The 16,898-nt window shown below is 41.0% G+C and overlaps 1 protein-coding gene across 1 annotated transcript in view; it reads right to left on the minus strand.

Moving 5' to 3' along the window:
* Positions 1-1,189: 1,189 nt before the first annotated feature.
* Positions 1,190-16,898, minus strand: part of ARHGAP15 (Rho GTPase activating protein 15) — a 721,117-nt gene continuing 705,408 nt past the window's right edge. Inside the window, exon 13 of the mRNA XM_040358038.1 lies at positions 1,190-1,860. Coding sequence (XP_040213972.1) covers positions 1,689-1,860 — 172 coding nt within the window. The 3' untranslated portion in view covers positions 1,190-1,688. The remainder of the gene's footprint in view (positions 1,861-16,898) is intronic.

Genomic DNA, 16,898 nt, shown 5'->3' on the forward strand with positions numbered 1-16,898 from the left:
ACTATAATGTGTATGTCATTTCATTTTTTTTTTAAAGATGTAATTATACACAAAGATGAAATATACAACATCTGTTAAAACTGAACTCTGGTCAAAAAAGAAGAAAAAAATACTTTTCCAACCCACCTAGCCACTCTGCATTAACAAAAACAAAGCTTCTAATGCCTCGTACACACGATCAGTTTCCCATCGGGAAAGCTGTCCGTGTGTAAGCTCCATGGCAGTTTTCCCGACAGGAAAACCGCCAGGAATCGCGGCAGGAAAAATGAGAACATGTTCTCTTTTTTCCTGCCGCGATTCCCGGTCGTCTTTTTCCTGGCAGTTTCCCTATGGGAAACACTGCGGTGGGGCATGCACATGGCCGAAATTCCCGGCCAAAGCTCTCACCGCAGTTTTCCCGACGGGAAAACCTCTGGTGTGTACACGAGCAAAGTGACCGAGCATGTTCTCGGTTTTCCCCCCAGGAATCCCGGCGGACTTTTTACCGCCGGGAATCCCGATCGTGTGTAGGGGGTATAAGACTCAGAATCATTTACCTGAATGCACTTTCACATGACTCTTCAACACCAGATTAGTGACCCATAGCTGTTCTCCAACTGATATTGTTACTGCCCCTCATGTTATGCCATCATGATGCATTCCCTTAAAAGTGTCACTAAACCCACATCATTAATAAATAATGTATTTCATGCTGTTTATACTCACTCAGTCACTATGAGATTCATTTACTGTAATCTACAAAAAACCTGATTGATCCTGCTGCTCTCTTTCTCCCCCTTCTGTCCATGACCCCAAATCAGCTAGGGATTTTGCAGCTGTGGTGGCAGCTCTACACATGCTCAGTTTTCAGTGAGTTTCTTTGTTGAGCATTTTCTCCCTATCACATCTGAGCAGCCCATGTGACTATAGAGTCACACATGTGGGCATATAAACAGTGGTAAATGACAGCCCACTCCCTCCTTCCTTCTCCATGCCCACTAACCAGGTAAACACAATGGGGGCAGGATATTACATGTAGATTAATAGTGGCTTCACCTCCCTCATATTCTAAGACACAGGCTGGAGGGGTGTGACACAGCCTGTGACTGGCAGAAATCCACCCACACCATGTTATTTCCACAAAATAAATAACATTTGATTTCAAATATATATGTGTATGACAATTTAAACCAGAATATTAATAATATATATTTATTTTTACTCTGTATCCCAAAGGCTGTTTTTTTTATTTATTTTTTGAACATGTGACCAGCAGGAGAGTACTAGAAGCTCATTCTGCCTATGTTTACCTGCAGACAGGCTGGGAAAGATCTGGGTCATGTGACAACTATATGTCGATTAGGTAAAAGGTACTTAGATGTTTTTTTTTATTAAAATAGATACAGTGTCATCATCCATATACAGAAATGGAAGAGATAATAAATGTAAATTAAAAAGTATTTAGTGTCACTCTAGGACTAGAAGACCTTCTGAGGACTCCATTAGGACCATTAGGATCCCGGCTGTCAAGTGACCATAGTTTCAGGAAATCTGAACTTCTGCAAAACACAACTAGAGATTAGCTGGAGGTGGGAGGAATTTAAAGGGAATGTGTGTGCGTGTGTATATATATATATATATATATATATATATATATATATTTTTTTTTTTTTTTTTCTATGACCAGATTTGAGCTTTAAGTGCAAAACTTAGCAGAAAATGTCTTCAAATTTTGTTATCAGAAGTTCTACAATTTGGTTTTGATACACCATGCAGACGGCCATGCTTCCTGTATCACTTTCTGGTCTCAGAAGAGTTGGCCCAAACACAATTCCCAAACTCTGCGTGGACATAAGGTTTGTAGATGCGTTGATAACAATCCTGTAAGAAAACAACAATTAGTAAACATTTCCCAAAAAAATTTAGGCTCAACAACTTGGGGAAAAAAAATATTTACGATAATCAAACTCAGTAAGAGGCATTCTGTAAAATAATTTACTGAACATTTACCTGTCCTGTAGACAGTAAGATAAATGTTTGTTCTTTTCGAGAGATACAAGCTTCTGCTATCCAACCACTTCCTGATGTAGCCACAATTTTCTATACCTAAAGGGTCTGAAATGGAGTGATATTTGCACTTCAGTTCTTGGATCTGTTGTAGCCATTATCAGAGATTTCCATCCATCCTGTTTTGATTTTATTTTTATTATTTTATAAAATAGAGAATTTAATAGGAGATGCTTGAACGCATAATAGGAGATGGGAAACTCTCAGGCCTCGTACACACGACCGAACATGTCCGCTGAAACTGGTCCTTCAGAGCAGTTCCCGCGGACATGTTCGGTCGTGTGTAGGGCCGACCGGACAATTTTCCGGCCGACCGGACAGGTTTCCAGCGGACAACTGTTTCTTAGCATGCTAAGAAACATGTCCGCTGGAACCATGTCCGCCGGACATGTCCGATGGTCAGTATGACTCATCGGACATTTTCGCTGGCCCGAGAACCCATGCATGACGTCGAAGTGATTCGACGCATGCGTGGAAGCATTGAACTTCCGGGTTCGCGCACGTCGCCGCGTCATCTTCGCCGTCACGTCGCCGTCACGTCACCACGTATTCTGTCCGCGGGGATTTTGGTTTGATGGTATGTACAACCATCAGACCAAAATCGACCGAGCAGACATGTCCGATGAAAACGGTCCGCGGACCGTTTTCATCGGACAGGTCCGCTCATCTGTACGCGGCCTCAGATGTACAGAAGCACAGTTAGAAATTATAGCAATGAGATATACTGTTAAAATGTCCAAGACATACAGCATTTGAAGCTAGGGGCTTACCCAGCCCACCAAGCACCCCCTATAGGCTATACCAGGGATATGCAATTAGCGGACCTCCAGCTGTTGCAGAACTACAAGTCTTATGAGGCATATGAAGACTCTGACAGCCAGAAGCATGACACCCAGAGGCAGAGGCATGATGGGACTTGTAGTTTTGCAACATCTGGAGGTCTGCTAATTGCATATCCCTGGGCTATACTATTACTGGGTGGACTGGCCCTTTAACACTAAAATACAATCTCTTGATCACACGACGGTGTTATATATGTTCAATGACACAAACAAACTGAATCCATTTAAAGGAAAACTCTAATCATGTCACAAAACATCTGGAGATAATAATGAGCAAATTGACTGGAAAGAATTTAGATCTGATCGAAAACATAAAAAAAATTCAGAAGACCTAATTGACTGTGAATAAAAAATATGGTCTAGGTGTCCATCCACAGTGATAGAACAAACTTTCGTTTATACCTTTCTGGTGCTTTCCCTCCCTTCCTGTCATGCCTTGTGAAGAGATTTTAGCCAATGGCATTTCAGCAGCCTCATTACCATAATAATTAGGGATGAGTGGAGTAATTTCGGCAAAATTGATTTTGCCGTGAAATTGCCGATTTTGCTTGCGGCAAACATTCACCGAAGCGGAAACTCTCAATTTTGTTCATTGAACTACTTAGGTGAAATTTGCTTGGAAAAAAAAATTCTACTTCTTTATTTAGAGGATTAGATTTTTTTGGGTGCTTTTAGGATATTTTTTGTATTTATTTTGTGCATATTTAATTGTCATTTGTATTCTGTTGCTTTTGCTTTTAAAATTTTAAAAAATTTTCACTTTCTTTTTTTTTTCTGTGTAAAAAAAAAAAATAAAAAAAATAATATGGGGCTTATGAGGAGCCATTTTTAGCTTAAAGCCGCGTACACACGAACGAAAATTTCGACAAGAAAACCGTAGATTTTTTTCTGACAGACTGTTGGCTCAAACTTGTGTTGCATACACATGGTCACACAAAATTCCGACCGTCAAGAACGCGGTGACGTACAAGACGTATGACGAGCCGAGATTAACCTCCCTGGCGGTATGATTCTGTCTGGAATTACGTACCAAAAGCGGTACAATTATTTTGCAAGGAAATTTGGCGTTTTATACTGTAGGCCTGCAATTCTTAGGAATAACTCATTTAAATCTGACCAAACAAGAGTCTAGTAGGCATCCCGGGTATGAATTTTTTTAAAAGCAAAATTATAATATAATAAATAATTATAAATAATTATAACAAATAATAATATAATTATAATAAAAATTATTCAATAATGTAATCAACTCAAAATCACTGAAATTTGCTCAGTTGCAGAATTGTCGCTGTCATTACTTTTTTTTTTTTATGACGAATTTCCCCACAAATTGCTATCGCACAATTCTGCAAGTGATTATAATTTATTATCGCTGTTTTCTAGCTGCTCTAAAACCATTTTTGACATAAAGGGACACTTTTGGTTGCTATGGACAATCTACAGTTTGCAGGCAGAAAGAACCGTTTTTATTATATAAAAGAACATGTAGGACACTGGGCAGACCACTAGGGACAAGGGGGGTGTGCATTTTTTACATACAGTACTGTAATCTATAAGATTACAGTCTACTTTATGTAATGTGTTTGTTTACTTTTTTGAATTTGGCGCCGTTCTCCGCCCCCATGCGTCGTAACGTCGCAGGGAACGGAGATCGGCGACACCCAGGTACTGTGAATCAAGCGAGGAGGACACCGCTCGCTCACACAGCGCGGCAGCATCGCAGGATCCAGGGACAAGGTAAGTAAACCCTACCTGTGAATGCTGCGAGGTGAGCCCGAGTCTGACTCGGGGTTACCGATCGCAGCACAAAAAGTTAACCCCGAGTCAGACTCGGGAATACTGCCAAGGGGGTTAATGACGTTCAATTGGCAGTTTGGCTCTTCTGCTTGATTCCGAGCATGCATGGTTTTTGGTGCGTCGGAATTGCATACAGACGATTTGAACCAGCTCTCAAACCAGCTCTCAAATTTTTGTTGTCGGAAATTCCGATGGAGCCTACACACGGTTGTAATTTCCGACCAAAAGCTCACATTGAACTTTTCTTGTCAGAAATTACGACCGTGTGTACGCGGCATTAGAACGGGTCCACAAAGGTGCTCACCAGTCCATGTTCCCATGAAGTACACAACATCTGCTGCAGGTTTGGGCAGGTTAAATACAAACAGATCGGGGTGTGGGAGAGTTACAGGCCAAAACTGTTGCTGTATGGTTCACGGATGATATTAATCCAAAACTGCAAAATTGCTGTTGGTTATTATGCACAATTCTAGCAGGGCTGCATCAGTCAGAAAAGTAATGCTTCAGCAGGTGGTCCCTGCACTGGGCCATGTTATTGACTTTGATAGTCCTTCTCTGGAAGTCTCTAATGTGGAGGCTTCTATTTTTTTTCTTTGTGAGCAATAAATATGGAATTTGGGCTTTTGTAGGCACAAGAAGGTATACGATAAGAGGACCATGTAGGTTATAAGTCCAAACTACAAATCTGGAAAGAACGAAGCCACAGAGCTGTTCATTGCTTATTACATTTATTTCTTACTACGTTAAATAATCATAAGCACGTTAGTGAAATTCTTCACTTGTGCAAATGTAAACATTTCTATTGCTTTTTCCTATTTGATATATTTTTAATAGATGGGATTTTACTAGGAATGTTACAGGATCTTTGCTGCAAAGGGCAGTCTTTTGGAGCTCCAAGGAAAAATCACAAAACCCTTTTCCCAAATGACTATCTGCTGCCCAATTGCCCAATTGATTTGGCTATTGAAGTGAATTTTTAAACTGTACTCCTTTATTATGATGTGAATACCTATTTGCAATTTTCATGATCGGATGCACCATATCTGCAGAAAGTAAAATTTCCCATAGTCTGTAGAGGGCATTTTCAAAGCCCTCCATAAACCTACGAGGTTGGCTCTGCTGATCAACCAGGTTCAAGTCAATGCATAAGGAACGGGAAGCAGGGGAAAAAATCAGGGAGACATAACCTTCATTTGCTTTGGTGGACAGTCATTGGGGCAGGTTCTCTTACTTGTCTGGTTGTCGGATAGTTTGGATCTGCCTGTCATCATCAGAATAGATCATTGCAGCTATCATCTCATGTCTATGCACTGCTTACCAGGGAATGTACTCTTCTACCTCAGCTTGAAGGTTAACAACCTACAGTACCCAAATAAAAAAAGTCAGTTGTTGAAGGGGTAGAGTGTTTCCTCCCCTCTGTTCGAATCTCTCCTGTTTCTGTGCTTTGGTCATTGTGTTAGGTTGCTGGGGTAATTGTGGCATTTCTGGCAAGGTCACTTTGGGAATCTTGGCATTTCATAGTGACTGTTGGGTGTGACAGTCATATAACGCATCATTGTCCAATAAAGCTTGGCACTAATAGGAATGAAGAGGAGCTCCAGCACAGATTAAAGATGTCCACAGCTGTAGACCCAAGTTAAACACAGAGGGCCAGATTCACGTAGAATCGCGGCGGCGTAACGTATCGTAGACATGTTACACCGCCGCAAGTTTTCATCGCAAGTGCCTGATTCACCAAGCACTTGCGTGAAAACTTACACCGGCGGCCTCCGGTGTAAGCCCGTGTAATTCAAAGGAGCGTGTGCCATTTAAATTAGGCGCGCTCCCGCGCCGGACCTACTGCGCATGCTCTGTTTTAAAATTCCCGCCGTGCTTTGCGCGAAGTGACGTCATTTTTTTGAACGGCGACGTGCGTAGCGTACTTTCGTATTCCCGGACGTCTTACGCAAGAATTATTTTTTTTTAAATTTTGATGCGGGAACGACGGCCATACTTTATACAGCACATACGTGTGCTGTGTAAAGTTAGGGCAGGTAAAACGACGACTAAAATTGCGACGGGAAACTAGACTAGCGACGACGTACTGAACGCGAAAAAACGGCGTGAATCGCCGTAACTGCTAATTTGCATACCCGACGCTGAAATACGACGCAAACTCCACCCAGCGGCGGCCGCGGCATTGCATCCTAAGATCCGACAGTGTAAAACAATTACACCTGTCGGATCTAAGGGCTATCTATGCGTAACTGATTCTATGAATTAGTCGCATAGATACTCCGTCGTATCTCCGCTGTGAATCTGGCCCAGAGTTCTTGGAAGGATTTGCCCTTACAGCCCTTTTACACAATGTGCCAGTTTCCTATTCTATTTAAACTTAAAAACTATTTAGATGGACTTTTATCTCTCAATAAGAGGAACTTAGGGAAGTTAAAAATGTAGATATTATGTAGGTTTACTGGCAGAGTCTGTGCTGGCTGGAGTTTCCTTGAAAGCATTTTGGCTTGGAAAATCTAATTTTTGACAATTCGCTTTTTCAGAAAATGGCTAAATCAATTTGATATTTTCTTGAATGGCTACATCCGAATAACCACAATCAGAAGATACTCAGTCCTTTCCTAAAATAAAGCATTGTTTTACGAGATGTACAAGTAACTAATCATTATTCCATTTTAGGCCGCATAACTGGCTCACTGCATAGTTAATTTTAGGCAGAACTGATGTTTTTCTTATGAGCAAAAATAGTCTTTGTTGGATAAAAGAAATTTAATGAATTGGATCCTCAAGAGAACATGTTTTAGATGTGAAACTAAACTGAACAATAAGCAAGAAGTTTGTGCCACAATAATGATGGCTATGCTATTAAGCTTAGGCCAGCTATGGCACCAGAAAAACTTGTCAGAAACCTGTCCTTGCTACTGTGGCAGGGGCCAATAGCAGTTAATGTCATGGCTTAGGGATTTTTTAGCCAAAAAGACTGACTTCCAAGTTCAGAGATTTATCCTGTGTTTTGGTTTGGCCCTTTGTTGGGCCCTGCTATAGCATTTAACCACCTGCCAATCAGGCCAATTCTGACATTTCTCTCCTACATGTAACAATCATATTTTTATTGCTAGAAAATCACATAGAACCCCCAAACATTTTATACGGTTTTTTTTAGAGACCCTGGAGAATACAATGGCGGTCATTGCAACGTTTTATGTCGTATTTGCGCAGCAATTTTTAAAACGTGTTTTTTGGGGGAAAAAACTGTTTCATGCTTTAAAAAAAAAAAAACAAGACAGTAGAGTTAGCCCATATGTATTGTTAATTTTACTTAATAATTTTTAGTTTCACACAAAATTTGATCACTTTTATTCCTATTACAAGGAATGTAAACATCCCTTGTAATAGGAATATGGCACGACAGGACAGTGAGATATGGGGTCAATAAAACCCCACATCTCACCTCTAGGCTGGGAAACCTTGAAATAATAATAATAATAAAAAAAAAGATCTCAGATTCACAGCCGAGGCGCCGCCATTTGTTTGAATGCAGAGGCCGGGAGTGACATCATAACATCGCACCCAGCCTCCGTTGATCATAGAGACTCTGGCAACCATCTGGGCTGCTGAAAATCTCTATGGTAAACATCCGGGGTCGGCGGATCCGTTCTCCGACTCACTAATTGCAGAGGTGAGTCGGTAAAAGCATCGGAGGGCTGCGGGAGGGGGGTCGTCCCCTCTTGCCGCCCGTAAGAACGATCAATCGGCTGACAAGCCGCTATGATTACTCTTATGGTGTAGGAAATCGCTGGCTGAAAAAGTCGATATCTGAATGATGCCTGCAGCTGCAGGCATCATTCAGATATACCCCCGCAAAGCGGAGGACGTCAGTGGTTAATGCAGAACTATACAACTTACTAAAAGAACTGTGCTGTGATTACCCCAAAACTAACAATATCTAACAACTAAAATGGCCAACTGCTAATAAAAATCACAATCTCTGGTTCTCCTAAACACCACGAATCAGTATCAGCACTAACTAACTAAAATGCCCAATGAAAGTGATATAATCAAAATACTTCAAGATGAAAATTAAAGGGGTTGTAAAGACAAAAATATTTTCATCGTAAATTAAAGTCTGACAGTAGCTGATAAAGTAAAAAGTAATGTTTTGCATTATAACTAGTTTGATACCTGTTGAAATCGAGGTGTTTTATTCACCTCCAGCACTCCTGAATCATTATTCTCACCGACTTCCTGGTTTGCGGTGCGCATTCATTCTTGCTACATCACGGCCTAATGGGAACTACAGTTCCCATTAGGCTTAGCCTCCATGCCTGTGAGGGATAAGAGAGCATCTTCACATCTTCATAGGGAGGGGGTGAGCACATTCTGCTTTCCACCATGCAAACCGGCTCAGGTGCTGGTGGAAAGCAAGAAGAGGAGAGACAGGAAATGGCATTTTCAAACCTGGATTACTGTATTTTGGAGGTCAAAAGGAAAAACGAGGTAAGTGATATTTAAATGCTCTAGCTTACAGCAATCAATTGATCTAATAAAAAACGAACCTTTAGTGTTCCTTTAATACAAGTAAATATAAATTCTAAATCAAAACAAAAAGGTCAAAATCATTTCCCCCCAAAGGATGAGTATGCCATATCTACTAGATGTCCATTATAGGTTAGCTTGAATGGATATTGTGTTGGGTTTCTACTCCACTTTGGCTGGCCATACATTATACATCTTTCTTAAAAAAAAATTCCTTTAGATTTACCAAAAAATATATAAAATGAAGTCAAACCTAAACACTTTACATTTGTATGCAATCAGGCCCTCACGCTATGTAATTGAAGGTACATCTAAAGGAAATTGAATAAGAAAATTGCATAATGTATGGCCAGCTTTACTCTCCTCTTTAATTGCTATGCCGCGTACACACGATCATTTTTTGGGTGGTAAAAAATGATGTTTTTCAGGCTCTGGAAAAAACGATTATTTTTTCAACTTCATCATTAAAACGGCCTTGCCTACACGCGATCGTTAAAAAAAATGCTCTAGCAAAGCGCGGTGACGTACAACACGTACGACGGCACTATTAAGGGGAAGTTCCATTCGGATGACGCCACCCTTTGGACTGCTTTAGCTGATTTTGTGTTAGTAAAAGACGATTTGCGATTTTTTGTCTGTTACAGCGTGATGAATGTGGGATCGTTTTATGGCATTTTTATTAATATTTTTTTTACTAGTAATGGCAGAGATCAGCGATTTTTATCGTGACTGCGACATTATGGCAGACACATTGGACACTGTTAATGCCATTTTGGGACCATTGTCATTGATACAGCTATCAGTGCTTTAAAAATGCACTGATTACTGTAAAAATTACACTGGCAGTGAAGGGGTTAACAAGTAGGAGGCGCTGAAGGGGTTAAGTGTGTCCTAGGGATGTGTTCTAACTATGGGGGGATGGGCTACGTGGAACATGACTCATCCCTGGAGAAAAGTGTTTTTGACCTACTTATAATTAAGGAGTCAATAGATTTTGGAGAGCCACCGGTTTTGTGGACACATTGAACACTTGGTAGAAGATATGGGGACTTTATTCTTCTGAACTTTTGCCTTCACAGACTTCAGTATTGTTTTTTATTGTTAATTTTGTTTGTTTCAATTTTCACTTAGTGCCGGAGCACACTACCGCGACTTGGGATCCAACTTGTGTCGCCCCAAGTCGCGCAACATGAGAAATTCCTTTGAAGTGAATGAGGGCCGTCTTAATGCACACTACTGATGTCACTCCGACTTCAGGAAAGGTTTAGATGATGTACAGAATGCCCCCCAGAAATGTAATTTTTCTGCTTGTAGGATTGGCTCCAATTTTTTTCCAGAAGTCTACACTGAGGCCTCGTACACACGGCCAGTTTCCTCGGCAGAATCCATCAAGAAACTTGGTGGGAGAGTTTTTTTGCCGATCAAACTGGTCGTGTGTACATTTTTCATCAAGGAAACTGTCGAGGAACTCGTCGAGCCAAAGAGAGAGCAAGTTCTCTTTTTCCTCGAAGGGAGTCAAATTGGCTTGGTTCCTAAGGAACTCGTCAGGCTGGTTCCTAAGGAACCCGCGCATGCTCATAATAAAGTATGAGACGGGAGTAAAAGTAGCATTTGTAATGGAGAGAACACATTTTTAAAGCTGTAACAGACTGAAAAGTGCAAATCGTCTCTTACCAAACTTTTACTTACCACGCAAACACATGAGATTAGCAAAAGCAGCCCCAAGAGTTGTGCAAGTGGAATCGAACTTCCCCTGCTGTCCTATGTGTTGTAGTCTCCGCGTTTGAGAACGAGGAGATTTTGTCTTGACTGCGTGTACGCAAAGCAAGCTTGTCCAGTTCCTCGACAAGCCTAACAAGGAACTCGACGAGAAAAATTATGTGTTTCGCCCAATGAGTTACTCGGTCGTGTGTACGAGGCCTCAGATAAAAGTCGGATTTTGGGCATCCCCTGCAACACTTACATTTTTAGTGAGATACTCTCAAAGGTAAATCACGACTAAAGAGATGCAGACCATGTCATTTTCCTTTTAGAATTGTTGAACCACTCCCATACAGATTCACCTAACACATGGATACAGACAAACAAACAGCTATTCCTTCAGAATAACAAAAGGAAGGAATCTGCAGCAAAGTTTGTTAAAATCCCTGCAAAGTTCATCGATCTTCCACAGGGGAAGGTTTTTTTTCTCAACAAAAGTGGAGTTACTCTTTAAGTTTTGGCTTTGATGCCCTTAACTACTTGGAAGCTGTTCTTTTGTATCTATGAAAAGCCGAGTATCCTGAAAGTCACATGGAATTGCTCTAAGTCTCTTCATTGCAAAAAGTATTTTTTTTTAATTTCATAGTCTTGTTCACATGTTCTACTCCAGGTGGCTCATATCTTTTACACACACTGATAAAACATACATTACAAACTGTAATAAAGTCCCCCCTAACCTTATCTTTTTATTAATAAAAACAGAGATGCAAAGACAATATCCACAATCTTTTGCTTCCCACAATGGTCTACTAACATTTATCAAACATTTATGAATGGTATTGTTAATAACACATACATACACAAACATTGCAAAACGGATACAGTTAAAAGATGAAACTGTGAGAGTTAGTAAATAACACATGCTGCTTGACTTTTAACATGGTGCACATATAAATACACGTGCACAAAAATATATATATATATTATGGGAAAAAAAAATATATATATACAGTATATATATATATATATATATATATATATATATATATATATATATATATATATATATATATATATATATCCCAAATAGCAGGGATAACTTGCCACAAATTTGTGGCAGTGTTGAATTGTAAGTTGCTGCACATTTTCACTGGTAAGTTGTACACTTGCAGAACACTTGATGCACAAGTTCTAGTCGACACTTTACTAATTTGTAGCAAACGTTCGCAGCAAGTCTCTAGCAAGAGCAAAGTTGCACCGGTGAGTCTACAGCAAGAGCTCTGCAAGTTACAGTGACCCCTGTGATTGGGATGACTATTGCACAACGTAACTGAACCAGAACTTGCAGCAGACTTGCAGAATGTTTGCAAAGAAAGTTGATCTGGAGTCATACAATACGGACTTACTGCAATTGTGCAACAAACTTGTGAAGCCTGGCTTAGCAAGTCACTTTGAAACATGGAGCATGATTGCTTGCTATCTGGGATATACTGTATTTTTTGGCGTAAAACACTCACTTTTTTACCCTGAAAATAAAGGGTAAACTGTGCCTGCGTGTTATACGCAGGGGGCTGTGGAAACGTTTTTTCCTGAAACTTCCCTCTTAGGCCCCGTACACACGACCAAACATGTATGCTGAAACTGGTCCGCGGACCAGTTTCAGCATACATGTTCGGTTATGTGTAGGCGCGAGCGGGCCGAATTCCAGCAAACATTTGCCCGCCGGGCCTTTTCCCAGCGGACAAATATTCATGGACTTGTTTTAAAACCGTCCGCTGGAATCCTGCCCGCTCAGACATGTATGGTCGTCAGTACAGACCTACCGTACATGTCCGAGCGCCCGCCGTCCCTCGCATGCGTCGAATGACTTCGACGCATGCGTGGAAGCATTTAAAAGGCAGGCCCGCCCACGTCGCCGCGTCATCGCCGCGGCGACAGCGCGGACACGCCCCGCATAATGTTTACGCGCGGACTTCTGTACGATGGTTAGTACAGCCATCGTACAGAAGTCCCCGGGCAGACATGTACGGTGAAAACGGTCCGACGGACCGGTTTCATCGTACATGTTTGCCCGTGTGTATCCGGCCTTAAAGTTAGAGTGTGTGTTATATGCCTGTGAGTGTTATACGCCGATAAATACGGTATATATATATATATATATATATATATATATGCATTCTTAAATTCAACCAGTATACTTTCCCAAAATCTATCTTTGTTTTACCTTCCAATAATCCCTTACATAACAAAAAGCACAATGATCGCACCCGTGTGGGAGTCAGTTACCGGGAATAAGAAACAAAGACCTGCATGCTATCACACTGTCAGTCTAATGCCCTGTACGCACGATCGGTTCATCCGATGAAAACGGACCGATGGATTTTTTCATCAGATATCCGATGAAGCTGACTTTCATCAGTCGTGCCTACACACCATTGGTTAAAAATCCGATTGTGTCCAACGCGGTGACGTGAAACACAACGAGATGCTGAGAAAAATTAAATTCAATGCTTCCGAGCATGCATCAACTTGATTCTGAGCATGCGTGGATTTTTAACCAATGGATTTCCCCACAGACAATCGTTTTTTTCTATCGGTTTTTTAACCATCGGATAATTTTAAAACAAGTTCTACTTTTTTTCACCGATGGGAAAAAAATGATGGGGCCCACACACGATCGGTTCGTCTAATGAAAACGGTCCATCGGACCGTTTTCATCAGATGAACCAATCGTATGTACGTGGCATAAGGGCCCATTGACAGGAAGTTTCCTTAAGTCCTATGAGTTTAGTTCAATGAAAAAAATAAGGGCATGATCTAATTTTTCAGTGAAGCATACTGAGATGCAGTACACCACAACGCTGTCTGCTGCGGTGAATGAAGATAAATGAAATGTCATTTTGTGGGATTTCAATAAAGCTGCAAAAAGAAAGTAATGACAGATTTGCAATGCTTTATTCACAGCGCCCACTGGTGGCAGCCATGGTATAATGCAGCTGCTGGTGTGAACAAACCTTTACAGGTTTTCAGTTTTGGAATAAGAAAAGGCCCTGTCTATGTGTCATTGCATAAGGTGAAAAGTACAATGAGACCTTACCAATTCTCTAATGCTCTGAAGTCTAATAAACGAGCAAGAGCCTAGAACATAGGATACCGCCAAGGCTTTTTTTCTCAGAGAATAGGTGCAGAAACTCCCCCCTCCTGAGCCCTCCCTTGCCTCCGCGCCCTACCCCTTGTACTTGACTAATAACAAGAAAAACAGTAACATAGATCTCCTGGAGCCAGCAACAACAGATCCCCAAGCAACAGTGGATCTTTTACACAACAATAGACTCCCCCAGCAACAATGGACTCCACCCCAACAACAATAGGTCTCCCCAAGCAACATTGGTCCCCCCCTTAAGAAACAATAGTTCCACCACACACCAATAGACCCACCCCCCTCACACAGCAACAATGGACCACCGACAACAAAATACCACCCCAGCAACAAAAGATCCACCCCAGCAACCTTAGACCTCCCAGCAGCAACAACAGATCTCCCAGCAACCAGTATCAATAGACTTAATAGTAGATCCCTACCAGCAACATAAGACCCACCAGCAACAATAGATCCTCACACAAAACAATCCCCACCAGTGACAATAGATCCCCAAGCAGCTAGCATCAATAGACCCTCCAGCACACCCCTTGCTATTACATACATTTAGTACTAGAGGTGCCGGAACCGCATGCCCTGGATACCGCAAAGCCTCTGGCTTTCTATAACGGTGACACCCTCCGGCTATCTAGTTTAACATAGGTGTAACATTTAAAAAGGACGAAGAAGTATACAGATATTTGTATTTCGAGATACATATTTGCCTGGACTTCCTCTTTAAATGCAACCAATCTGATTTAAAAAATCTTTGTAGCCGTGTTATTCGACTAATATATATATTGGCTAACCATCATTATAATCAGCACAGTGCAGACCACCAGCCAGTGGCTTCAAATAGAAACATTGGGTGGGCCATTAAAACCAGCACACCCTTGGGCTCTTCCCTTTAAATATCCTTTGTGAGAACCGAGTTAATGTGTGTATTTTAGTTCATACTGGGGATATTTATCATCAGTAAAATGAAAAGTGACATATTTTTGCTTTGATAATATACAATAAGGTTCACTAGCTCTATTCTTATGTAGTGTGGTTTGTTATACAAATATAGTAGAGGTGAAGATTAAATGGAAAGCAAACAGGGGTAGCTGTATGCTACAATGTAATTACATGCAAATAGTTTTCTGCCGCTCCAGGTCCTGAGGTTGTAACGGCTTTTTATATGCAGTAAATGATAAAGGGACTTAAAAAAATATATATATATTTTTACATTTTACAAAAACTTCAAATAAAACTTAAAGCGGGGGTTCACCCTATAAACCAAAAAAAAAAAATTTTTTTTTCTTCTAGCATAAAATTAGGCATAGTAGCGCGAGCTACAGTATGCCTGTCTTGATTTTTTTAGCGCGGTACTCACTGTGCAATCCTACATTGAAGATACCGACTCCCCGCGGGGAATGGGCGTTCCTATCCAGACGGAGGATGATTGACGGCCGGCTCTGGCACGTCACGCTTCTCCGGAAATAGCCGAAATAGGCTTGGCTCTTCACGGCGCCTGCGCATAGTCTGTGCGCAGGCGCCGTATAGCGCCGTGAAGAGCCGAGACCTACTCCGGCTGTCTTCGGGGAGCGTGACGTGCCAGAGCCGGCCGTCAATCACCTTCCCTCTCCATAGGAACGCCCATTCCCCGCGGGGAGTCGTAATCTTTTATACAGGATTGCACTGTGAGTACCGCGCTAAAAAAATCAAGACAGGCATACTGTAGCTTGCGCTACTATGCCTTAATTTATGCTAAAATGTTGCTATGGAGGGTGAACCACCGCTTTAAAGAGGAGCTACGGTCTCCTAACTTAAATTTTAATAAAAACATCTCTGTTATGCTTCTGAACCACTGCATCTGATTGGATAATGTGATATAAGTCCATATAATCAGTACTTGCCAAATGTGTAGTTTATTTTCTCCTTCAGCAATTCTGGCGGCGGCGACCATTGCGGCTGTGGGCATCTGAAGCTGGAGCCCATTCACTTCTTGTTCTGCCAAAAACTTTTGTTTCATAATTTAGTTTTCGTCCGGAAAATACATTTATTTAGTTACTCCCGAAATTCGTTGTTATTTATTTTGTTTCGTTAAAAAAAATGCATTTGTTCGAAAATCCGAATGAATTAAAGTCGAATCTGTCATTGAAGGCTTATAGTGTCCGTCGAATGTTCTAAGACGATTCGACAAAGTAGCTAAACTGTACGAAGCGGCAATCATGCATTTCCGGTCGAATGCTCCGCCCACAAGCTATGGTAGAATTCTAATGTTACATGACTAGTAATAATTATATTTATTAATTATTATTACTTGTCAACCAACATTAGAATTCTTCTATAGCCTATGGGGGGAGCATTTGACCATAAATGTCCGCTCACGGCGATCGTATGTTTTTAGCTGCTTCGTTGAATCTTCATGCCTCTATAATGTTAAATCTTTTCTCTCTATGTCGAATAATCTTGGAGTTAACCACTTAAGACCCAGACCAATATGCAGGTTAAGGACCTTGCCCCTTTTTGCGAATCAGCACTGCGTCGCTTTAACTGACAATTGTGCAGTCGTGCGACGTGGATCCCAAACAAAATTGGCGTCCTTTTTTCCCACAAATAGAGCTTTCTTTTGGTGGTATTTGATCACCTCTGCATTTTTTATTTTTTGCGCTATAAACAAAAAAAGAGCGACAATTTTGAAAAAAAATCAATATTTTTAACTTTTTGCTATAATAAATACCCCCAAAAAAAGATATAAAAAAAAATATTAAGCTCCTGCTGTGATTTTACACAGTGGGGGCCAATCAGTCGATACCACAGACTCAATGTCCACCGCCACCCGCTGATCATTCGTTACA

Source organism: Rana temporaria, chromosome 6, assembly GCF_905171775.1.
Source record: "Rana temporaria chromosome 6, aRanTem1.1, whole genome shotgun sequence".
Taxonomy (NCBI): domain Eukaryota; kingdom Metazoa; phylum Chordata; class Amphibia; order Anura; family Ranidae; genus Rana; species Rana temporaria.